This window comes from Clavelina lepadiformis, chromosome 4, assembly GCF_947623445.1.
Source record: "Clavelina lepadiformis chromosome 4, kaClaLepa1.1, whole genome shotgun sequence".
Classification (NCBI taxonomy): Eukaryota; Metazoa; Chordata; class Ascidiacea; order Aplousobranchia; family Clavelinidae; genus Clavelina; species Clavelina lepadiformis.
The window spans coordinates 20,210,787-20,234,500 of NC_135243.1; the positions used below are offsets into that span (position 1 = coordinate 20,210,787).

Sequence of the window (23,714 nt, forward strand, 5' to 3'; positions counted from 1 at the left end):
ACGTTTTTTGTCGAGATATTTGAAACACGGCATTTTTAAAAAAATTCCGGACTAGTTTGTGGTTGCTTTTCAAAAACATTACTACGGATAAACATAGTTAGGCATAAGATATCATACAAGTATGACTCATCGCCAGTAGGTACATAGTAAAGTACCTAAAAATTGTGCTTAATATATCCGACTTGACTATATATTGTTACATTTTTGCAAAAAATTCCTTGCTTGTAGTCTAATAAATACACATTTTGTTTTTTGTTGCTAGGCCCTACAAATCTGCAATAAAAAGTGAACTGAAAGAAAAACTTATTTTGAAAATATCATCTGTTTTACTGAAAAATATCTAAGATCTACTTGGCATCTCGCTGTACGGATATACCTTACTATGTCACTACTAGGCATAAAACATGTTTTACTGCAAACTAGCAAACAAAAGAAATTCATTGATGCTGTTTTGAAAGATGATAACATCATAATTACTTACAATAACAACATCACCATTTATGACGTAAGTACAGTACTTAACTATAGGTTAACATTAATAAGCCGTAACTGTTTACTGGTAACCACTGTAATATTTATTTTATTTTGATTTTGTTTTTCTCACTAAAATGTTATCTATTGGCACAGGTATTCTTAGGGGCCCTGCCTTTTGAACATTTTACTTACCACTAGTTCCTCATCAATAAGCTGAAAAGTTGTTCAAGTGTATGTTTTATGAGATAAAGAATGGGATTGAATGATATATTTGATTAAGTTTTGTAGTCAGATCGCTTGTGCCATGTGTATTTTTGCTTGAATATTGTGAAGTTGACCAGTAAATACGGTTTATTTTTTGGCACCTTTTCGCGCTATTTTAAATTTAGAATATTTGCACAATATAGTGACACACACACACACACACACACATATATATATATGTATAGTTTGGGCTACTTGTAAAAACATTATGTAGTATGTCTGTCTTTTATTTATTAATTAACATTGGGATATAATCACTTTCCTACACTTTGGCAAAAATGGAGATCTGTGTTGAGAGAAGTAAACCTATTAGGCTCATTACCATACTAACTTGTTAACTTATTATTAACTTATTACCATACTAACTTGTTAACTTATTATTAACTTATTATACCTCTCGGTTTGGTAACCTCTTTCGGCATTCCATTCTGATTTCTTTTCTGGTCTCGGTAATCAGTCACTTTTCTTTTAGAATGAAAAGTTTCTTTCGTGACATTCTGGTTATGTTTGAATTTTTGAACGCACTGTTTTTTTATTGATAAAACTTGGTCAATGTCAAACAGTCAACAGTTTAACAGTCAATGACAAGAATTCGCCATGACTGTGGATTCGTTTTCTCTAAATGCTTTGGGTCGCCCGAGTTCCCCGAGTTCCCCGGGTTTATTCAGTTACCTGAAGCAAAGATGATTGAAAGGCCTCAGTTAAGCCTGCAATTTTTTATGATTAATTTCAAGAAACACAAGGAAATCAAACAAATCTCATGAAACCTAAGAAAAAACAAGTGAACCCAGGGTAAACCCAAGGACCCCAGGAAACCCAGAGTATTTAGAGGTAGTCCTGTGGGTTTCCACCACAACATGCTTACATGTATTTGTTTCAGAATACGCATAAAAAAATATGCAATTCTTGGACAATTGGAATGGGCCAGCAGTTCACTGCTGCTGCTGTGTACAATGCTGCAGATGAGGAATATGTTGCCGTCATTAACAGCTCCGTGATTAAAACTTTCACTGAAGACAACTTTAGCAAAACTGACAAGTTTACTGTAAGCGTTGTTATGGTATATATACATATAGAAAATATCTATACCAGTATAGCATTCTGATTCATGTGACACAGCAAAAACTACTTAATTGAGCACCCTCGAGAATACCATACCTACCTACATACAATACCTGCTTTAACAGTAAGTAGCATTCTGTGTTCAACACTCTGAGTAAAATTTTGTAATATTTCGTATAAGGTGTTTGGGTGTAAATAAATTAAGCACAGTGAAAAAATAATGCAGCCCTCATTCAGAATTTTTAATATGGCACACGAGAGATAACGTTACACGAGTCTACCTTCAAACAATGTCTAAATTACGAAACTTTGTTAAACTTATCATATGTGAAACTGTATGAATGCGTAGTATATATTGCGTTCTTTTTAGACAAACATTCCCATCCATAAACTCATTTCACGGAAAGGACAGCCTTTCGTTCTCTTCATAAATGGTATAGTTTTGCCCCTTGGTAAAGTATTAGAAGACCCAAAGGAGATTCCAACCACTGGGTCCATTTCTTCTCCTATCATGATGGCTGAATTGCTTTCAAATGATGTGGTGGCAGTTATCTTTTGCCAAGAGAATGTGAGTGCTGAAATACAAGATTATTTACGCAGTTTAATCATTTACTAAAATGCTATTTTCTGTGGGTGAATCTCTTTGTTAGTACAATATACACAGTCAAGTGCACTCCTGTAAATAATCATAAAAACTTTTTGAACTCTTTCAATAAATCTGACCTTAATATTTTTTACACAGAAATACTTTTTAACGTTTTCTGATGGCCAAGGGCACTGCACTTTTCCGGTCGTAAAAGAGTCATTGAAATTACATTGTTCATGTTGCTGCCATAAAGACAGCACAGATTTGTTGATTACTGTCTGTAAGTTTCTTATGTTTTGGTAACATTTAGATTTATACTACAGTAGTGTAGATATCTTTCTTCACAAAAATATGCACAACGTTGTATATGTCCATAAACTCTGCGTTAGTTGTGAGGTCTGCAAGTTGTGTTTTTTTAGTTGCAGTATTTATATTTATTATAGTATTTGATAACGTTGATACATTTTAGTATTCTTTGTATTTTTTAGTATATATGTAATGTTTCAGGGGAAGATGGGTCAATATGCAAATCCCTAATTCCAACTGAAAGCGATGACACACTTACATTTGAAAGTTTTTCAAGCGTCAAAACATCTGCGGTATGTTAAACAAAAATGACGCGGTTTAATATCGCGGAAAATTCTGTCTTGCCACAAGTTTGTCACTTTGTCAGCAGAGTTATACGAATCTTATATACTGATATTCATTTTTACACAGAGTAAACGTCCTGGTGTCATCACTACATTACCAAATGACATGTTCGCCATTATTTCCGACGAAAGTAAGTACAAGAGTATGGATGTTGTCTGAGAATCATGAAAATCTTTTAACTTGTGTAAACTATAATTGGAATGTAATTCACAGACAAAGCACTTATCATTGACACAAAATATGGTGTTATGCATGATAATTTTGAAGTCCTGCCAAACACTCAAGTAAGTCAATTAACATGTTTAAAGGTACAAGCTGTTGTAAAAAGTTTACATGTAAGTGAGAAGCATGTAACTATTTCGTTGAAATTAACTTCTAATGGCTATAGATCATATCTGTCGGAACCAACTTGCTCACAGTTGAGGAAGAGACTGTGTACGCTCGAACCTTTATTCCCAAACCAGTAACTCTTTCATCTGTCTTGGGAAAGCGCTCAAACGAGGCACCTGCAATCCCTTCTGTTGTTCACTGGGGAAAGAAAGCGTCAAAGGTATTATGATTAGGTTTAAAGTGAAGAGCAAGTGCAAAAACAAATCGGTTTTCAATCGTAGAAGAGTTGTCAGTACAGCTTGTTGCATAAAGTGTTGTGCTGTTGTTTTACTGCTATTTATGCTTGAACGACCACCAATCTAGGACTGTTATAGCCTATTTTGACTAAAATTGTTTTGTTTGATTTAATACAGAAGGGCAACCCCCCAAGCGAGGAACACATGGAAACACTACTGAAGGTAAACCATTGACATTTCAAGTATTAAACGGGGGTTCTTAAACTGGGTACAATGGAGAGTTTCCAGGGGTAAGGGGGAAATAAAAGTTTATATACTGATTTTAATATCCCGAATAGCAACCTGCAGACCAACTGTCAACTGTTTCCAATTGCGATAAAACTTTTTCAAAGCTGTCTTGTGCGTGACAACAGACAAGTTTTGGAATATGCTTCATTTTTTCCAACTTCTCACACTCCAATAGCAATCGACATGACATCAACGATATGAAATCAATTAAAAATATTGAATGTGCCTAGCACTGACATAAGTAACGCGACCAAAAAAAAATTAAACATTAGTGGGAATATGTGGAATTTATCCATCCTAATTAAGTTTACTACAGTCACAAAATAAGGGTTTAAACACTTTTTTTTAGACTTAATGTACCGTAGGGAGTGCATACCCCAGTTTGAGAACCTCTTTTTTAAGTGGAGCTTGCAAAACTGTACCAAAGAATGTTTTGAATGTTGGCAGTCATCCGTTGAAGCAGAACTTATCACAACATGGGACGAACTGTGGAAAGCAACAAAACCCCAACAACGACAGATGGTTTGCTCCTCCACATTCATGTTAAGATTACTGGAGAAATTGACCGATAAGAAAGCTCCGTGGCATCCTGAACTTTTATCCAAGATCATCTCCACCAAATGTATTAGTGCAAAGTAGGGTGTTGATTTTTGTGATTTATGATATTACACTTGTGCAAGATAATTTAAAAGCAAAAGGGGTGATGTTGTCATAGTTTTAGGATTTATTGAACTGTGCTTTTAATGGATGCAACAGCAATGATTAAGGTGTGACGTTTTGATGTTTATTATGTACCTTCTGCGTTGACAGCAAAATAATTGATTAACTCCGAATAGGTTTCAAGAAAATCAAGTTTGTAAAAACTTAGTTTTGTCCCAACCTGACCCGTGCCCGGTCTTGTTGTTACATAATATTACTTGCACTGTAATAGGTTTTATGAAGAAAATTTTTATGTTTTGAACAGTAAAGCATAAACGAACAAGTAAAAATCCAAAGTTATAGGGGACTCGCACATTTAAATGTTTAAAATTAACGGCGGAATTTTTTTCCTCACAGCAGCATTCACTGTTGCGATACTGTATATGGTGGTTGGTTGAAGCATGCTATGAGTGCATGTTGCCAAACTTTAAGTCAATTTACCATCATACAGTATTAAGCAATAAAGTTGACATGTCAGACATCTCTTACGTTATCATGTTATTTTAAATCAGGAGTCACCAAACTATGGTCCATGAGCTATGAGCTTATTGTATGGCAGCCTATTGATCAAACTGGGAATTTAGCCCGCGATCGTCAGCTTTCACAATTATCTGGCCCTTTGTGATAAAAGTTTGGTGACACCTGTTTTAAATTAACATTGAAGCTGTATAATTTTCTCTGTCTGCTTAATCTCAGAATGAAGTTGGCGGGGAAAGACGACAGCTAAGTAAATTTTATGTCAAAGCAGTCAGTGAAAGTAGGAAAAAAATAGCTTTGACAATTTTCCACCCTCCCTGCCTTAATATGCAACGTTGCATTGCATTTATAGATAAAATGATGCATTTGATTTTCTAGATCATGTCCAAATCTTTTTGCAAGAATTCTTGAAAAGGAAGATAAAAATTTGTTATCAAAGAGTTTTACTCATGTGAAGGATATTGGTGAAATGGATATTGTACTAAGTTTAAATGTTATTCTAAGGTAAGCTAGAAGCAAAAGATATCTATGTAAAAGTATGTAACCTCACGCTTGTATGCATGCTCTTCTACATAAAACTTGCTCATTTTCAGTACCACGAAATCACTTCCAGACAAAGAAACTGTCCTGTTACTGTAAGTCAAGTATACTTATCACTTTAACCATGTAATAACAAATAGACAGTGTATATTTATTGGGAACTGTTATGTAAATGCAAAATATAACACAAATAGATTATAATAACACTTCTTCGCTTGGCTATTAGAAATGAAATAATAAAGCTTCCTTTCACTGAAGTAAAGCTACGTGACGAACTGCGCAAAACCAACTTCGAAAAAGCAATTGTAAGTTTACTAAATAGAAGAACTAACTCCCAATATTTGTAAATTGATTTGAGAATCTATTTTGGATCCAGGTTCTTTTAAATCACCTTGGAAGAAAGTTAAAGAAGACCAATCTCACATCTTCGATAGTTGATAAGGTAACTTTTAAAAGGCTGCAACAAAGAAATTGGCAAAATCTGATGCGAAAGTTGCACGTACATAAAACAAAATAGCATGAGTAAGTTAGTGAACCATGTACAGCCCAGATATATTCTGATTAACGCCATTAACTTGTTAGATAATCAGTTGGATGTGTCTTATACTCGATGCTCACTTCACTCAAATAATGGTCACACCAAATGTATGGGAGTATTTAATCGAACTTCAAGAAACTGTTGCAGCTCAGGTAATGTTTTGAATTTTAAGGAAATACTGCAGTTTAATACTTCAACTGGAATAAGTGCATTGCAGGATGTAAAATAGTTAACACAATAAATTGTACAATAGGTGGAGATGTACAACGACTTGGCAGAAATCGACGCCATTTTAACAAAAATAAAACAGTCTAGCACTACAACAAAGAAGATAAAACAATTTGTGTATAATGTTGAAGTCATGCTAATATAAAAAGCAATAAAAGAGTTGTTGTCATTAACACCGCAAGACCTTTGAGAGGGAGTCAACACATGCCAAACTATGCTCTGAGCTTGTGTAAGCAAGTATTCCTCCTGCATTACACCAACTGGAGTTGCTGGCTTTATTGTATTTAACTTCATGCTTGGTGAGATCGATACTTTTATCTGCGAAAACAATTTATAATGTAAGCGATATGTCTAAATTTAACAACCATTACGCAACAAAAATTTTAAAAAATGCTGCTGTAGGGAACCAAACCTTGTAAAGCGTCTCGCAGACATGCCATACCACCATCTACACATCGCAGTAAGGCATGTGTTGCACATGTGTCCCACTTGTAGCAAGAATCGTCGTGGTATAAAAACGCATCAGCTAGGCCTTCAACCACGCAAAGACATTTGTAGCCAGCACCAGCAGCTAAGACTAGTTTAAGTGAGGATTTATCAGCTAGCAAATGCCTGGTTGAGCTGTCATTTCCACTTCCAACTACAAGAAACGTTTCATCTCCATGTCTTTTAGCTTGATTCATCTGAAACACCACATGCATGGTGATTTGGTGAAATCATTTATATTTAGGAGCATTTTACCTTGAATGTGCTTTCGAAGTTGTTTAAAGAAAAATCATTGTACACGACACCCCAAAGATGACGTGGTTCCCACACACTGAAGCAACATTTAATAAAACAATTTAAAAAATTGATACTTTTAAAGTTTGCCGCAAGTAATGCAAGTCCAAAACAAATGCAATTTCAAGACCTGTTTGAAATCTTTCTGTAAAAAGGCTGAAATACAACACCCATTACTGGTATCCCGGTGAGTATGTCATAAGCCCCGATCAACACAGTAACACATTCCAACCCGCGGGTGTAAATACCATGTTTGTTAGGAATTGCATTGTCAATGCCTTTGACATACTGAGAGGTGGCATCTATAAGAAAACTAAAATGATGAAAGTTCACAAACTGTGTGCAGCATGAAAGTGCCAAATCTTTGCTATTAATCTTATAAAAAATTGCATAAAAACATGTAAATATACCGATGGGGTCAATCCAAATGCCCAGCTCATCGACATTTAATTCACAGTCTTGTAATTTTTTTAAGCTTGCTTCGTCGAGGGATGCTTCATCTATGCTGGTATGAGCACATTCAGCAAGAAGCCTAAATATCAACCTTTTTGGTGTCTTGTATAACATCGATAAATATCATCACAAAATATCTCACATTATGATTTAAAAACAGCAAATTAAAAAAAAAGGAATATCTTTAAAGTTTCATTAGTGTGTCGCGCGAGATAAAGGTTGTTTATTGCAAAATACTGGCCCCTCAAGTTTGCATGCAAATACAATCAAAATTAACAATTTTTATTGGAAATGATGTATACATACAAACTATTATTAATTTATGGAATATATATCATAAAGAAAAATGTACTGCAAATCCACCAGGATAAAAAACAAAAATTTGAAGAACAACTAAAAATATACACTTGGGGCATGATTTAAGTTGGAAAACATGAACCTCACACTTACAGCACGATTTTCTTGTTCACAGACACACATACAGCGCACCAGTAACAAATACATGAAGTAAGTCCATATTACCTAGCTGCATTTTGATTACCATCCAAAACATGTGAAAGGAGTTTACGTGTTTCTTCTTCATTTTGTTTTACTTCAACTGTGATTGTTTCTCCAAGTTTGTTTGTAAATTCATTATTTTCCTCTCCATAAACCCTTGATCCAATCCCCGGGAACTTAAAACATGCGTTCATTTATATAGATAATTTTTTTGAAACTGCTGAAATTGAATAACCACAAACGTCGTATCTTTTCACCAGTAATAATCTTAAACAGTATATCAAAAAATATATAGTCTCGAAATGATTTTACCAGACTAAAACCTAATTATAAACCATTTTTGAAGCACAATGTATCTATAAAATTATTTCAGCAGTTTTTAACAGAATTCTTTCTAGGTGGACTGCCAGAAAAACTACTATTTTTTATTCCTCAGTTATGAAGCCTATCAATTTGATTTACGCTTCAACACAACGTTTTTATGCGTGATGTGAATCAAGTAAAGCAATAAAATGACAAGACATGAAGTAAAAGATAAAAAAGACTTTATTCATGAGATCATCATGCATTCAATGTTTGTAAAAGTAAATCGTTTATGTAATGTTACCAATAATAACTGAAAAAAACGGGTTAGGTTGAAATAAAACAAAGTCAAAGCTTTTTTCTAACTACTTTTGTTGCTAGGGGCGAAAAAGGCATAACAACAACAATTTTCGCATATCATTGCACTCCAAGATTGCTAAATTCTTTGCAAATAATTCAGTGAGATAAATTTCTTTTCAATGCATAACGTCTGTCTTATTGATGCATCAATTGTTATAAAAGGTATATCATCTCTAAACTTTTTATGAATTTGTTGCAGTACAACTAAAAAATTCCATACGATTCAAAATTACATTTTGTGCATGTGCAAGCAAACGCATGTAAGGGAAACTGTCATATTTGTTGTAGATCTTAACAATAAGTATTCATGCTATTAGCCCACTAAGCAATTATCTTAATTTAAAAAATCCGAAAGCATAAAAAGGTTGAAAATCCCAGACTTAAAGCATATCTGGCACCAGCCTAGTTTGAATTTTTACCTGACATTCCAACTCATGCTTTACCACTTGTTGAATGAAGACGTCTGCTAAAGTTTTGAAGTCTGCCCATCCTTTTTCTTGTACAAGAATTTCAAACAAAGCAGTTTCTCTGCGGCAAGCTTGAGCGATTCTCGCGCCCTTGTTTCCACCTCTTAATAGACTTAACAAAAGTCTTGTCGCCATTTCTGTAAGGTTTGAATGTGGTTGCTACCAAACCATAGAGCTAAAACAACTTTGGCTTAGACTTGCATATGATGAAAGATAACCTAGCATTCTGAAAAAAATTTATAAGGTATCATAATAAGCCAGACTGGAAAAGGAGAGATTATGGTAATTCTTGAGAAATTGTTTAGGCGAGACATGTTAGCTATAAATAGGCGTCCAAAAGACCAAGTTAATCACATTGGCTTCGCCTATTATGAAGGCGTCAACATGAAAGAGTTTAAGGTACACGTTTAGTTCTCCCGCATATATTACATGTTCCACAGGCAGAGAGGTGCTAAACTAATTTCAAAATAAATAAAACGATGTGACTATTTCACCGATGTTTGTTTACTGAAGTTGCTGAATCATAATACGGTGACCAGCAAATTTTCGCTGATGGGTCCATGACTCTCGTTTTAGATGGGGAAAAGAAAGCAATGCGTAGGCGAAGTGGTTAACGATGGGGCTCGTATGCTGGAGGTCCCCGGTTCAAATCTTACCATTGTTTGACTTCACTTTTTGTCCAAATTTATTTTTGATCAAATTTAGTCATGAGAGGTAAGAGTTTGGGTCGGAAGGGATTAGTTTTAAATTAATTTTGATTGTGGGGAATATGTGATTTAAAGTTGAAAAATAGCATTTATTACAATTCGTAGACTACTAGCCTAGCTTAGCAATTTAACTATGAGAAGTGAGAGTTTGGTTCAGAGGAGATCAGTTTTAGGTTAACTTAAACTTTGGAAAAATTGGCATGCCGTTTTAAGTTGAAAATTAGCATACATTTCAATTGACTGACTAGTGTAATTGCTGTTTACCGTATTCGAATTTTCCTACTTCGGTAAAAATAAGTGTCTACTTCACCGGCCTCCGTTTAACGAAGTAGCTTTTTCCAAATTCGGTAGCTGGTGAAATAGACGCTGTCTAAATAAAAAGACAAAAATATGTAGCCTAAGCCTAACAACTGTTCGTTAAAATAAGACCCTGTTATAGGTTATAGCCTACATACTCATATACAGTGTTACCGTCAGCGTTTCAACGCTACGAAACAAATTAAGATTGCATGAATGACAGATGCGGCGAGGTCAAACGTTTGACCTGAATACGAGCTAGCTTAGTGACCAGTCTAAAAACCTTCCATTGTAATTTTCATTGATTTGCACTTTGCAGTAAATTAAATTTTATCAAGGTTGTTCCATAATAAAGCTCTGTCGTCTGCTCTGTTTCGACAGAATCGTGGGTACGCGCAATGAAAGGTAAAGGCTTGATTTACTGCAATTCTCAAAACAAGGAAAATTTGGTAGAGTACCCTAGGCCTAGCGCACAGATATCTTTCTTGTTCCTTTCATCAAATTAAAAGGATTTGGTTCAATTTTTCCGTTCAAGGATGGAAATGTATGCTATGTTAAGATCCTATAATATTTAATATATTAACTACCAATAAACGGTCAAAAGGTTTTCAAATAAGTCCGACTTCAATATTATTTCGCTTTGTCTAAATGCGGCAGATGCGAACAAATTTGGCACGACACAGGCCTCCGGTGAAAATTTATACTTATATTTTTAGACTTGTCATACCCAATTTAGTAGGGTACTAGATTTACTATTATATTAACTTGCAATAACCGGTCAAATAGTTTTCGTATAAATTTGACTTCACTATTCTCTCGTTTTGTCTAAATGCTGTGGATGTGTGACTTTTGCAACCAAGCCTGGCCCGGAAAAGTGGCATCTTTCCATTATAATTGTAATATTTGGGATAGGTCATAAATAAGGACAAGTAAAGCTCGATTATTTAAACGCATTTATCATATTTTTATCTATCGTACAAGTTATCGCCAATTTTTGCTGAAACTTCATCAATAAAACTTTTCTGTTGCTCTTTGCAAACTGCAAAAAAAGTTTCATCTCGATACTCTTATTTCTTCCCTCTCGATTATTTTTCTGTTATAACAACTCAAATATCTTGTGTGCTAGGTCAGTTCAGGTGAAAAATTTTATCATCGCCGGAGTGGGATATGTCTCTTTTCGCTGGTGATGGATTGGACATTTTATTCAAATAGGCTAGGTGTGCAATCTTCTATAAAATGCTGTTCTATTATGCGCCATTGGTTTGTGATGGTATAACAATATGGGCTTACTGGCTTAGTGACAATTTATTGATTTTTATTTCATCGATCCATAATATAAATCGGCGATTTAAAATAGTTTAGTCGATTTTTTTCCAGTAGCCTACAAACAATGTTTATATATAACATGTCATCCGATGAGGCTTGAGAATTTTTTTCCGATAGATTTTGATAACGTTAGTTACCTTATTTCATAGTTGCCTATTTTCTCTTCTCCGCTATTAGGGCCTAAATCGTTTTACAACACTGTTGAAATCTTTTGGCGTGGTGCTGGTTATTAGACTTACAACTAAGTTATTTTATCTAACAATTCTAACTCCATTTAAGTTGAGTTAAACTAATTAAGACATTGAGTCATGGCTCGATGTAAGCTACTTAGCTACAGATAGTTTATTGCCGTTATAACTAGATAAAGTGAGTTAACGTCACACCACATGTACAGTTTACAGATTACTCTTGCAAATACTCAAACTCTAACTCTAAACTCAAACTTAAATACAGATACTTAAACAAATTCAGATTTTGTGTGATAACACATAACATAACACATTTTGTTGAACGCAATCCTATCCAATCGTTTATAACAAAACCAACTAGAAAGGACAGAAAGGTCAATGAAATAAATGAATACGTCGAGTAGCCTACATCACATCATGTAGATGGAAAACATAAAAATCAGGTTTGCGGTATCGTTCTCAACATAATTGAAAGTGCAACCGATCCCTATCCGCTTATTAGTACAATTATTAGCATTAGTGCAATCCCGCTTATTTTACTAAATACGACAGAAAAATGCTTTGAAAGATGTTTGCTGATGTCATATTTACAAGAATATTAAACAAAATTTATTTTAAATTTTGGGGTCAAAAAATTAAAATTTTCACAAACTTTTTTTGCAAATTTAGTTTTGTTTCATACAGACTGGGATTAGTTTATTTAACTAGAACGTTTTAAACATGACGTACCTGTAGATATGAACAACCCTAAGGGACGTGCTATAATGCTTTATAGTCATCAAGACAGGCAAAAACTCCCTAGCCTGAATGATTTGTTAAGACAAAATTGTTAATAACGTGAAATCAACTACGCATAAAAGTCTTGGCGATATTAATATTTCATAATTATTTGCACAAAACCCTTTAGACTAGAATAATTTCAATCATTGTTAACGAATAGTACGACCCTTCGACGAAATACCGAAGCTAATCTACAATACGTTGACATACAAACCATGTCTCCATACAGGCTATGAACGGCAACTGCATTAATATCATGTCATGATCAAAGAGTCGTCCGAATGTAGGCCAACATTACTGCCATTGGCAGATATATTTTATTCTGGACACATTGTTTCACTGTCATAAAAGTTATTAACTTGTACGCTTGGATTTAATACTAAGGGTGCTAATTTTCTGAAACTGCTCATTTTGATGTAATGTGTTTGCATGCATTGTCATAATTTCCTAGCTACAACTTTACCTGACAAAAAATTGATTTCGGCTATGTAATTCTATTGTATTACATAATAATGTAATATCGGTGTATTTCTGCAACTTGTTTTTTTATGAAAGGTTACCTTCTATATGTACATATATATTTGGTTTGACAAATGCTCAAGGTCAAGGAACTAAAGATGCCATTATAGGCAAACTATGTTTTCAAGAAACTTATAATACCTGTCACATCTACAACATTTTTTATTATAAAACTTGATAACTGGAACAAAATCACAAGCACTACTATAACCGCTCCAAAGGATATCTTACAGTTTATTTTATTGCAACCTACGAAGGAGAAGCAGCCTTCCCCAGAAGTCGACTTTCATTTCATACATCGTTGACTACTTATCAAAGTTTTTAGCAACAAGTAGGGAAAATGCATTGTATAAATCTAACATCATGTTATTTTCTATAAGAGAAATTTCTCGTACCTGTGCATTTCTGCTGCAAATAAAATTGAAGAAAGCCATGTCTTTTAGGGACATGTTGTTCCCAAAATCGAGACAGGCATTTCCCTTGTTTTTTTGAAGTAAATAAACTACTTTTAAGAAGAAACGCAGTTTGTACTGCATGTATACATTGCCAACTTTAAAAATTATATACATAACGCTCAGTCAAAAATCATCTATATCCAAAATCCTATATAACAAAGCTTAACAAATTAGATATAGACAAAGCATAGTGCTGTAAGAGTGATTCAAAGTAATAATATTAGAAACCTGTAGTGATAGAAGTACACATTTGTATGTATGAATCGGTATAGCATAGTACAGCAATAATACAGCAGTACGTTTAGCAGCATCTTAATTCTAATGATTTTAAATGCATCCTATTGCATTTAGTTTCAGTTCAGGCAAAACATTGTTGTGCACACAAGTGGAAGCAATTTAACCAATCTCAAGAGAATAGATTACAGTTATAAAGCAAAAGCATGCAACTAATCAGCTAGAACTACCAGCAATATAAACAAGTATATGCAGATACATAGAAAATCAAAATGAGAGATTATAATAACAAAGTTTACATTCAGCAGCATGCACTAACTCTCAGTTTTAGCCATTAGACTGTGGCAGTTCCATGGACCCTAAACCTGTAAACACAGGTAAAGTGCGGGTTGCCCCAATTACTACTGATACGCAGTTCCACAAACTTGTAATGACCTTTTTCTTGCAGTTTCTTATTCGCTGTGAATTCTTGAATTGGGCTACCATCTCTTTCGTAGCGATAAGTTCCCAATAATTCTCCTTCGTAACTGGAAGCATCTTCTAGTCCAAACACTGCAAAGTCTTTTGGCGCACTTGAAATGTTATTGTGCAAAGCTATTGACTTAGAGATGTGCTCAAGGGTAAATGAGCTTGGATAGATACTTTCTGAAAGACTGATAACAATATAACCTTGAGAACCCTTAAATGCCCAACATTCTCCAGGCATTACTCCCGGCTGTATGACTGATCTTGGTGTGTTGACGTTATAGTAAATTGGAATCCCTAAAATACTAACTACAGCTGTACGATGCTGGTAGGTATCCGAACAGCGTGTATTTACTATAGCGCCACCCGATGTTTCCAATGCAAAATCTGGTTTTCCAACTTTGTCTGCATTATAACTGTCAAGTGCTTGAACAATCCATTGTTTCACTAATACTTCTGTTAGTTTTGAAGAATGCGATTCCCTCTCATGTGAAACAATTGTGTCCAAAGTTACAGAAGATCGCTTGGAATTATACTCTTTTTGCAGTGTTTCTTGAACTCTTTGCAAATTCGCTTTCATGTCAATAGAAGCCTGGGTTAAGTTTGTGTTGACCTGCTGCAGTAATTGCTGAACTTCCATATTTTGAACAAATCCTCGTTTTTGCAGCCATTCCAGAAACACCAGCGCGAGATGATGATACCTGCTTTTTGATATATCTTGACTGGGCAAGTTTGCAGTCGTACCTTTCTGTAAAAGTAATAAAAAGTTCTCAACGAACTGGTCATTCACCAAGTTCTGAACGTAAGTGGTATTCCCTGAGTACGTATCGATGGATAATTTCAAGTTTCTGTATTCCTGGTGAATTTCATCAACTTTCTTATCAAGTGAGGCAATATTTTCTTCAAATCCAGACATCTTTGACAGTTGATTACTAATGTCTTTCTTCACAGTGTTGTCAATCTGTTCCAACGTTAATTTCAAGCTTTCCAATTGTTTTGAGTCCCTTGACTGGTATTCTTCTATACGTGCTATTTCAACCTGAAGGTCTTTCAATTTGCTCTCAAGTGTTGCATAGCTAGTGGTAAGTTTTTGAGAAAGAGATTTTTCAATCGTGTTATCAATGGCAGCAATGACTTCCTGGTAATCTTCAACGTACTTCTGTTTATCTTTCTGAAAATTACTTTCTAGCACAGCAACCTTACCACTTGTCGATGCATAGAGATCAGCATACTTTAACTCCTGCTGTCTCATAGAAAATTCAAGTTCTTTAAATAACTTGTACATTCCATTAACATTTGTTTCAGATTGGGAATGTTCAGGTCGAGGTGTTTGTAAATAAGGAAAAACATCAAAGGTAGTAACAGTCGAATAACAGACAAAAGCAATTGAAATAAGAGCCATTGTGTACAGTAAAAGACGTAACAGTCTTGTGCCCTGCAGCAAAAAATATTTACCATCCACTTTTACTCTCATCGCCCAAATATCAAAAAGAAGAACTCTCGCTATATTTTGATAAAAGTGTTTCCCAATGAACCACACAGGCTTTGCAGCAACAGCAAACAAAGTTTGCATCATATGAAAAAGAAAGAATATACTGTTTCCCAGAAGACCATGACTAGATGTATCTTTACTTGATCCCCTTACACGGATATTGGGCTTAAGCTCTGATTTCAATTCATCATCTGAAAACAACTCGCTTTCATCACTTCCGAATCTTTTCCGTTCTTCCAAAGATGTTTTGATTCCAACGTCACCAGCTTCCACATGCTTATGCTTGATATGGCGTTTATGCAAATCCAAATTTTGCTTAAAGGGTGCCTGGCTGCATTCATCACCTTTTGTGTATCTATTGCTTTCAAAACTTGCCTTTTCCTGTAATTGGTTACTTGTCGAATATTCACCATTATCCATTCCATAAGTATGCAGTATTTTTTGTTTTTGTCCGGATGCAACGGTTTGAGTTAAAAAGGGGATAGAGGGAGAAGTTTCCGACTTACTGTAGTTGGTGGAATATGCAAGAACTGACTGTTTCTTTGTGAATTGTAGCTTTTTAAAAACGTTAGACCGATGTTCATCTGATTGCTGTAAAACACTTTGAACCTTAAAAGGTGAACCTGAATGTTTGCGTCGACGACGGAAACTTGTATTCCCGCCAGTCTCTCTGTATGACTTCTGTCTTTCGCTATTTCGAGACACCCGGCTTAAGTTAGAATCAATCGAGACAGTGTCATCATTATCACTTGTTGCAGAGTCCAGGACATTTGTCGTTTCACCATTTTCACCAAGATGTCTATAGTATCCACTTGCATGTAGCCGTTCACTTTGTCTTATCGGTCCGATATGCTCTTTACCACGAGTACGAGACATGATGATTTCAAATAAATTAGCTCAATCCAATTGAATATTAAATTTTATAGAATATTGCTGATGTAACTAGACCAAGAATGTAGCATGCCAGCATTTTCTGATATGCTGTTACAGAAAAATAGGTTGGTATAATGCTCTTCGTGTTTTCTTCACCAACAGTGTGAGCAATTAATGGCAATATACAGATAACTGCAACAGATACCAGAAGTAACTGACTACTAAGACCACCTACGATTTCAGTTTTCTGATGGACAACAGACTGACTGTTGACAGATTCAGAAATTGTACTTTTACTGATTGAATCACTTCTGCTTTGGTTGGATTGTGACAAAAGTATTGCTTCAATTTCTTTCACACCAAGCAAGTTGGATGAAGCTTGCAGCAATGAAGGTGACTGGTCAATTTGATAAATCTCAACACGAAATTTGTTGGAGATGCCAACAGTAGGAGAATCAAAGTTTGAGCGCCGAATAACAATGTCAATACAGCAATGTTGCTTGATACGGCCACGAGTTTCGCTCACTATATAGCAGTCAGGTGCGGTGGATAACACTTTAAAGCTGACTGGAAAATCGTAAGGATTGTACACTGTCAAAACCCGTTTATGCGATTCTCCATCATCGCTATAGAATAGAAGTTTATCAGGAGAAACAAATATTGGAAGTTTCTTGTTCTCAATTAGTGACGTTGCATGCCTACTGCCAGCAGAAGATGCTTCCGTGCTTGATGAGAAACGTTTTGGCTTGGACATTCACCATTGGCAGCCAGTCTGCATTTAATTGACAAAATTTTTCTGAAAAAGATTTCATATATATTAGGGACATTAGGAATATACCAAAGGCATTATGCCAATCGTAATCTCCAAAAAAAGGAGAATCAGTGCCTGTTTTTGTCTAAACAAGCCAAAATGTGAACAGGCTCCGTGTCATGCCTAAATCAAACCGAGTTCATGCCGCTTGACCGTAAGTCACACCAAAAATCTTCGCTGTAAGTCACGTGGAATGCACACAGGTCGTTTGATAACCTACACAGGCTACAAAGCAAAAGTTTTGTAAACTACCATAGCTTATATCAGCTTTATAGTTTAAACTGCCTCATAAAATGATCAACGCACACTAAAATTTGACTACTTAATACACAAACCAAACAAAAGTTTAGCTATAATAAACAGTAGCGCCCTGCTTGTCGCTAGAGCCATAATTATTACCACAAATGAGGTGTTATTTCCACAGAATACTTTATAAATGTGCATGCAGCGGCTTACAACTTTTGAGGTGTGAGCTGGCTACATCTCTTTGTTGTAGCAGCAGCAGTGGTGACCTCAAGTTGAAATGCACATGCAACCTGATGCTGATAAACTCAAACGATTGTCTGTTGTTCCTGTCTCTCTCATTCACACCTGGCGCTAATCATTCTTCTTCGTCTTCCAAGACGCTCTCATAATTGCTTATGCTGCTCGTGACGAATCAACAGAGTCAACACCATAGATGACCTCACAAGGGAGGAAGCTGTGTAGAGTGCTATAACTACCGGTATAACTGGTTCCACAAATGAGAAGATACTTTCACAGATTCCTTTATAAATGTGCAACTGTTTAGCCTACAACCTGGTGTGAGCTGGCCACATCTCTTTGGTTGTAACTAGCTAGCGGCAACTAAAAAACCAACTAAAGAATTTGTAGCTTTTGCTTGAGCACCAATTCAAAATAAATCAAGAAATAATTGAGGCTTCATTACACGCTACAATTTGTGTCTTTGAACGCACGATTTCTTGTCGAAAACTGCCCTAGGCTACTTCTGCGCTTTCCTGTTGGGCGCAGGCCAATAATCCTAAGCTGTGCAAAACGACTGAATGTCGGCTCTTCTACTGTTATACATAACGTAGGTTATGTGCGGGCTACCCCAGAGCGCAGTCACATAAGTAGTTGGATACCGTTAGCAAGACTAGTGTAGCCAATTGCTAAATCAAAACAAATTTGAGTAAGACACCTTTATGACGTTGCTAAAAGATTGAATCAACGTTTCAATGCATCATAATGTCAAAATGCATTATTACATAACAGAAAAAGAACACTTTGCTTTTTTAAGGCTTGCATATTATAATTAAATAATTACGGAAAAGTTTACTGCTTTCTATTTCGTCTTCAAATGCATTATAAAAACCTTCAGGAATAAACATTGTTTTTCGAACAAAGAACGACCTGCTCAAACGTGATTTAAAATTTTCCATCAACAAATACAACTAACATAAACATCAGAAACACATACAAATAATTCAATTCGTTCAATTTAATTCAATTCAATTCAATTTAATTCGTTGATCAAATCAATCCAAAAAATTCAACATTTCAGTGCAAACTGTAGAATGTTGCCAATCTCAAGGACATGATACTCGAAAACTCTTTGTAAAAACCAAAAAACTAGCATTCATTATGTAGTGTTTGCAAACCTTTTGAGTAATACTTTTTCCATTCATTGATGTTCCCAGACTGTTTGTGAGTATATTTCTTGTTATGTTTTGCTATAACAAGATTAGCACCGTTTTATCCCCACAGTCAATGGCGAAAAATTAAATAATAACTACTGTACTTTAAGTAAGACCCATCACTGGGAGCTGGAAAGTGGGAAATAAAACAACTAAAAGAATGAGTGATGTGGCGAAGAAACTCTGCTCCACAAAAAAATGATAGCAAGGACAAATTTTCCTTTGTTGAGAATATCAAAAGCAATGTAAAAGCGAAGGGTTGTCACTGAATCGTTCCGGAATAGATAGAGCTATTCAGGTTGTCGACGTACCAGTACGGCATTCGGGTAAAAGTACTTTACATAGAAGAGTAACTTATTACACAAATTTAAAACAATTAATGATTTTAAACCGTTATGAAACCGATTTTATAAGTTCTTCCGGGGCTGCATATCTGTGATTAATTTGTTGTTTTTTTATTTTTTTTTCGTTTTTTTGTTTGGAATTGTGCGTATGCTGATAATTAGAATGATTAGTGATTTGATGTGTTTGCTGGTCGCTAAATACAACCAGAGAGATGCCGCCATCTTGCACCTATATAGATGAATAGCGCTTTGTCATATTAAATATCATCGAAAAGCGTATACGTTTGTGGTAGGACTACCTTTTAAACTAGTTACGGTAAGGGAGTGGGTACAATAACATCGACGTTCTCGATTGTCAATTTAAAATTTAATAAACCCAAAAAAACATTTAGAGATCAAACGATTGCATTTTCCGTAAAATTATTTCTGTTGTCTACAGATTTTTTCTGCAGTCTGCGCATAGATATCACATAACACGCATAGATATTAGGCTACATTGGATATAATAACTAGGGCAACCAGTTTTTTGACCTAAAAAGTTTAAATTTTGACCTTATTTTGACCTAACATAACATTTTGACTTTATTTGACCTAATAACTTCTATACCACACGTCGTACAAAGCTGAAATTTGTTTTGTGCTTGTTTGATAGCATTCTGAGCAGGTTAAAAAAAAATTGACCATATTGACTTTTGGTTGCCCTAATAATAACCTACGGTCTTAATTCGGTTCCAACAAAAAAGTTAAACCACTTTTAGCGCTGCTAAGCATGTCCTCGACGTTTCTTTATATCGTTGGTTTCAATTATGTTTTTGGTGTAAATATTCATAATTTCATTCATGTATGTTTTGTGGTTTGCTCTGTAGGCAATCAGCAGTATGTGAAAATTTGTGAAGAATTCGGGAGTTTTAACATAGATATTACTTGACAATGTAATACAGGCCCGTAATTAGGCTAGGGGCCTAATTACTAATATATAATATTACGTAACGTTTTTGTCTGACACATTTTTCACCATAACCGCCACGACTGTATACTGTATAGTGCTTATCGCCACAGACTAAAATCATCCTGTAATCGCCTATGTTTAACAACGGGTAAAATACTGTAACTGCTGACACTTTAGCCAACCATTCGATATTATCACAATATTTATCCTTGGTCTGAGGAAAGTTTTTGCACAGCTTAAGATGATTCCTCACCGCTAAAGCTCTGGTTACCGAACTTGTTTTCTTGCAAGTTCTGATGGATACACATTTTTTATTTGTTTTATTGCCGAAATTTGAAACTGTTCATCAGACAATAGGACCACTGGACCAAACCTAGCGTTATTCATACCTTGCACAGAGATATTATAATTGCAGCGCAACTGGGAATCGAGCCTGGCTTGCATATTTACGAGCAAGGCACCTTGCTACAACGAATCGAGACCGACATGTGACCAACAATACTTGTCAGTGACAGGCACTTACTGTTTGAGTTGGTATTTTGCATAGCGTTATTCTTCCTCAAATGTTACTAACAGTTCTGTTTCTACTGAAAAATCGTTCGCCTCGTGTCGTATCGAGGCAAAACGACACAAATCGTATCGTATTTGTGCCAAGGTATTTCGTCAGCTACTAAAAACCTAGAACATACACCTACTCCAAGATTGATAATTCTTTTTCTTACGGATTTTTCATAACAAATGAAAATTAATATATGAAAGCAAGCAAAGTAATTTATTTGCATTTTACATATTTAAATAAACAAATTTTTATCACAGACCATCAACAAAACATGCTATGAAACTATCAACATGTTAGGACATGCTGCCAGCAAAAGTTTTCATATGTTGAATTTGGAATATATAACGCGATTGTACACAAATGAGGTTTAAATACCAAGCAAGATCATTAGTGTGCCTATTACATAAAGTTATGTTCAGTGGTAGCAATTTTCAATAAACTCAAAATGATATGATTCTTCAAAAGGAAAATAACTCTGACTGTTTTGAATGTAATACTACTCAGTACATGGTATATACAGCACTTATATGTATATGACAGAAGAGGGTTGCTTTTCACCACCAGTTAATTAAACAAATTATACAAAAAATGTAAAATTGATTTTAACAGAAAGAAAAACAGAATTTGATTATAACTGAAACTGTATTTGAAGTGTTAGTTGTTTAAGTTTAAGACAGTTATTTTCATTGACCTGGGGCCTTGCCTTTCACATACTTTCCGGAGGCATCAAAATACACATCTTCTTCCTCAAATCTAACAACAGCTTTAGAAGCAACCCTTTCAAGTACGTTAGTGATATCCTTATCATCTTCATCACACATCTGCACATGGACTAATGACCCTTCCAACTCAGATTTAAGTGCGTCCAGAGTTGAGGGGACCAAAATTCTTCCCCTGCCAGCATCTTCGGGCGCCCATGTTATCAAAGCTATTTTATTTGGATATTTTCCTTCAGTATCTTTATATTTTATGTCTACCAGCGCAAACCTGTGACCGACATAGCAAATATTAATAATGTGTTTTATTGAAACAAAAAACCAACATTAAATATATGTCTGCAGTCATATTAAAACAAAGATCCAAACTTGGTTACACAACAGCTAGGTTATATAATTCAGCAATTTTATTAGAGAATGATGGTGTACTCGCACTCACCGACACGAATCTTTGGGGAAACTTTGGACTGTTGTGGAGTACGGTGTGGCACAGTCATCATACAATATTGATTCGTTGATTGGCACAACCGACTTGGAATCATCCGAAAATTTTAAGATGAATGCAGCAACTTTTTTTTCATTGGATTGTTTTGTCTTGAATTGACTATGTAACTGTTTAACTTCTGCGCTAATTTTGATGCCGGATTTTACCATTTTGTTAAGTTGTCGCAGGCAATTTGATTCAGAAGCAAAAACAAAAATATATTAAATACTTGGATACACAATAATAATACTCTGAAAAATAAAAACAACATGTATTGAAACAACACATTTCAATTGTTTACTACACTTGATTTTCACAAATACCTGGTATGAGAGACTATGACTATTCTTTTATGATATTCTTGCTATTGCTTGTCCATTTTGTAACCAAAAATGGTTATTTTAGCATTTAAGATATATATATATATATATATATATAGATGAGAGTAGGTTTATCTCAGTAAAAGATTTACGGACGGATTTGCAAGAATTTTTGAGCAACGGATTTTATGTTTGTTTAACTTGAACGGTCTCCCTCCCTCACCTGCTACATTACATTAAACAAATGAAAAAAGCACTTAAATGAAATCTGTGGGGATCCACAGTAAAAAGTCTCCAGATAAACATGCTAATTTTTTCCTTCTTATATTTTCTTATGCAGATGATCATTCTTACTACCGTGTATAGCTTTACTAGTACAGTTACTTGACTTTGCTTGCAATGAACGACGTCATTAATGTAACAGATTCATGAAAGCAGAGTGTAACGGTTAAAAACTGTTCAAATCTTCCTTGATTGCTATTTTCAACAATGATCCTTGCAGTCATAGCTCTTATCACTACTTTTTTCAAATGCACAAGCTGTAGCACATAGCAAAGTAGTAATAATAATAATTTCATTTTTCGTGAAAAGTTCGATGGGGATGAAAAATCAAGCTAGTTGTAACTAACACGCGCGGTAAAGTGACTAAGCTGAAAAGGCTTAAAAATTATTAACGTAATAACTTCTGGTTACAACTAACATCACAACAAGTTTGATTACTTTATTTGGTGAAGTGTTCACAAGAGGAGACTTTGGCATTTTTGAACACCAAATTGGAATTTCGTTTCAGCATTTGTGATTTTTGACACAAAGTTTAAAGTGAAGTTGCAAGTTGAAGTAACAAAGCTTTCTTTTTTCAATATGTATATGGCGAAGGTTAACGTTGTTATGTTGTTCGGTTGTTGAGTCCTGACTCAGAAGGCTGCTGCTTCAGTTGTCTGTTAGCTTCGCTCATATATTGAAAGAAAAAACACGACCTTCTTAGTTCAACACTTTAATCGAACTGTGGTCCTGTGCGGAAGCAGTGCAGACAAAACTGGGATGGTGAAACGGACGCGCAGTGAGAAAATTACAACAGGCGGAAAGTATTTTGTGGGCGTCAAACCAAGAAACACCCAACGGCCGCTACACTCTGTTAAGAGTCAAATTTCAAAAGATTTTTGAATTATATCATAGAAATTAAAAATTTAACAGTAGAGATTGACCGAGATGGTTTTTCTGATAACATTTTATTGATTATTTAGTAGTCAAAGAAGCTGATAACTGATGTTTGAAGTCGATATTA

At 35.0% G+C, this 23,714-nt stretch overlaps 5 protein-coding genes across 6 annotated transcripts; 1 reads left to right on the forward strand and 4 right to left on the reverse strand.

The window, feature by feature from the left end:
- The first annotated feature begins 266 nt into the window (after positions 1-266).
- Positions 267-6,532, forward strand: LOC143453334 (nucleolar protein 11-like). Its single transcript, XM_076954626.1, has 16 exons — positions 267-505; positions 1,619-1,783; positions 2,171-2,368; positions 2,543-2,666; positions 2,894-2,985; positions 3,104-3,167; positions 3,251-3,321; positions 3,426-3,587; positions 3,781-3,825; positions 4,339-4,526; positions 5,446-5,571; positions 5,661-5,702; positions 5,834-5,912; positions 5,984-6,049; positions 6,190-6,297; positions 6,399-6,532. The coding sequence occupies exons 1-16, from the start codon at positions 383-385 to the stop codon at positions 6,516-6,518; spliced, it is 1,773 nt and encodes a 590-aa protein (XP_076810741.1). The 5' UTR covers positions 267-382; the 3' UTR covers positions 6,519-6,532.
- Positions 5,745-12,505, reverse strand: LOC143453335 (inositol polyphosphate 1-phosphatase-like). 2 transcript variants are annotated; one of them, XM_076954628.1, is made up of 7 exons: positions 9,187-12,485; positions 8,129-8,280; positions 7,564-7,685; positions 7,284-7,455; positions 7,115-7,190; positions 6,786-7,056; positions 5,745-6,691 (listed from the first exon to the last, which is right to left on the reverse strand). In XM_076954628.1, exons 1-7 carry the CDS (start codon positions 9,367-9,369, stop codon positions 6,543-6,545), a joined length of 1,125 nt encoding a protein of 374 aa, XP_076810743.1. In that variant the 5' UTR covers positions 9,370-12,485; the 3' UTR covers positions 5,745-6,542. The 2 variants fall into 2 exon arrangements, with proteins under 2 accessions (XP_076810743.1, XP_076810742.1); XM_076954627.1 differs by having other exon boundaries at positions 7,284-7,685; positions 9,187-12,505.
- A 690-nt stretch (positions 12,506-13,195) lies between these two features.
- On the reverse strand, positions 13,196-16,573 carry LOC143453333 (uncharacterized). The gene has a single exon (XM_076954625.1). It carries the CDS (start codon positions 16,571-16,573, stop codon positions 14,075-14,077), a length of 2,499 nt encoding a protein of 832 aa, XP_076810740.1. The 3' UTR covers positions 13,196-14,074.
- Positions 16,574-16,610: 37 nt separating this feature from the next.
- LOC143453336 (motile sperm domain-containing protein 1-like) lies at positions 16,611-17,386 on the reverse strand. Its single transcript, XM_076954629.1, has one exon. It carries the CDS (start codon positions 17,322-17,324, stop codon positions 16,611-16,613), a length of 714 nt encoding a protein of 237 aa, XP_076810744.1. The 5' UTR covers positions 17,325-17,386.
- A 3,717-nt stretch (positions 17,387-21,103) lies between these two features.
- LOC143451712 (cofilin-1-like) lies at positions 21,104-22,379 on the reverse strand. The gene is made up of 2 exons (XM_076952431.1): positions 22,065-22,379; positions 21,104-21,896 (listed from the first exon to the last, which is right to left on the reverse strand). Exons 1-2 carry the CDS (start codon positions 22,277-22,279, stop codon positions 21,593-21,595), a joined length of 519 nt encoding a protein of 172 aa, XP_076808546.1. The 5' UTR covers positions 22,280-22,379; the 3' UTR covers positions 21,104-21,592.
- Positions 22,380-23,714: the final 1,335 nt, after the last annotated feature.

What these genes read in the sequence shown, in the direction of transcription:
- LOC143451712 (XM_076952431.1), bottom strand. Translation starts at nt 22,279, where the DNA reads ATGGTAAAATCCGGCATCAAAATTAGCGCAGAAGTTAAACAGTTACAT. An exon ending in TTCCCCAAAGATTCGTGTCG is followed by an intron (nt 21,897 to 22,064) that starts GTGAGTGCGAGT and finishes TGTCGGTCACAG; the next exon opens with GTTTGCGCTGGTAGACATAA.
- LOC143453335 (XM_076954627.1), bottom strand. Translation starts at nt 9,369, where the DNA reads ATGGCGACAAGACTTTTGTTAAGTCTATTAAGAGGTGGAAACAAGGGC. An exon ending in TACAGAAAGATTTCAAACAG is followed by an intron (nt 7,191 to 7,283) that starts GTCTTGAAATTG and finishes ATGTTGCTTCAG; the next exon opens with TGTGTGGGAACCACGTCATC. An exon ending in TCTGCGAGACGCTTTACAAG is followed by an intron (nt 6,692 to 6,785) that starts GTTTGGTTCCCT and finishes TTGTTTTCGCAG; the next exon opens with ATAAAAGTATCGATCTCACC.
- LOC143453334 (XM_076954626.1), top strand. Translation starts at nt 383, where the DNA reads ATGTCACTACTAGGCATAAAACATGTTTTACTGCAAACTAGCAAACAA. An exon ending in ACAACATCACCATTTATGAC is followed by an intron (nt 506 to 1,618) that starts GTAAGTACAGTA and finishes TATTTGTTTCAG; the next exon opens with AATACGCATAAAAAAATATG. An exon ending in GGGGAAAGAAAGCGTCAAAG is followed by an intron (nt 3,588 to 3,780) that starts GTATTATGATTA and finishes GATTTAATACAG; the next exon opens with AAGGGCAACCCCCCAAGCGA.
- LOC143453333 (XM_076954625.1), bottom strand. Translation starts at nt 16,573, where the DNA reads ATGTCTCGTACTCGTGGTAAAGAGCATATCGGACCGATAAGACAAAGT.
- LOC143453336 (XM_076954629.1), bottom strand. Translation starts at nt 17,324, where the DNA reads ATGTCCAAGCCAAAACGTTTCTCATCAAGCACGGAAGCATCTTCTGCT.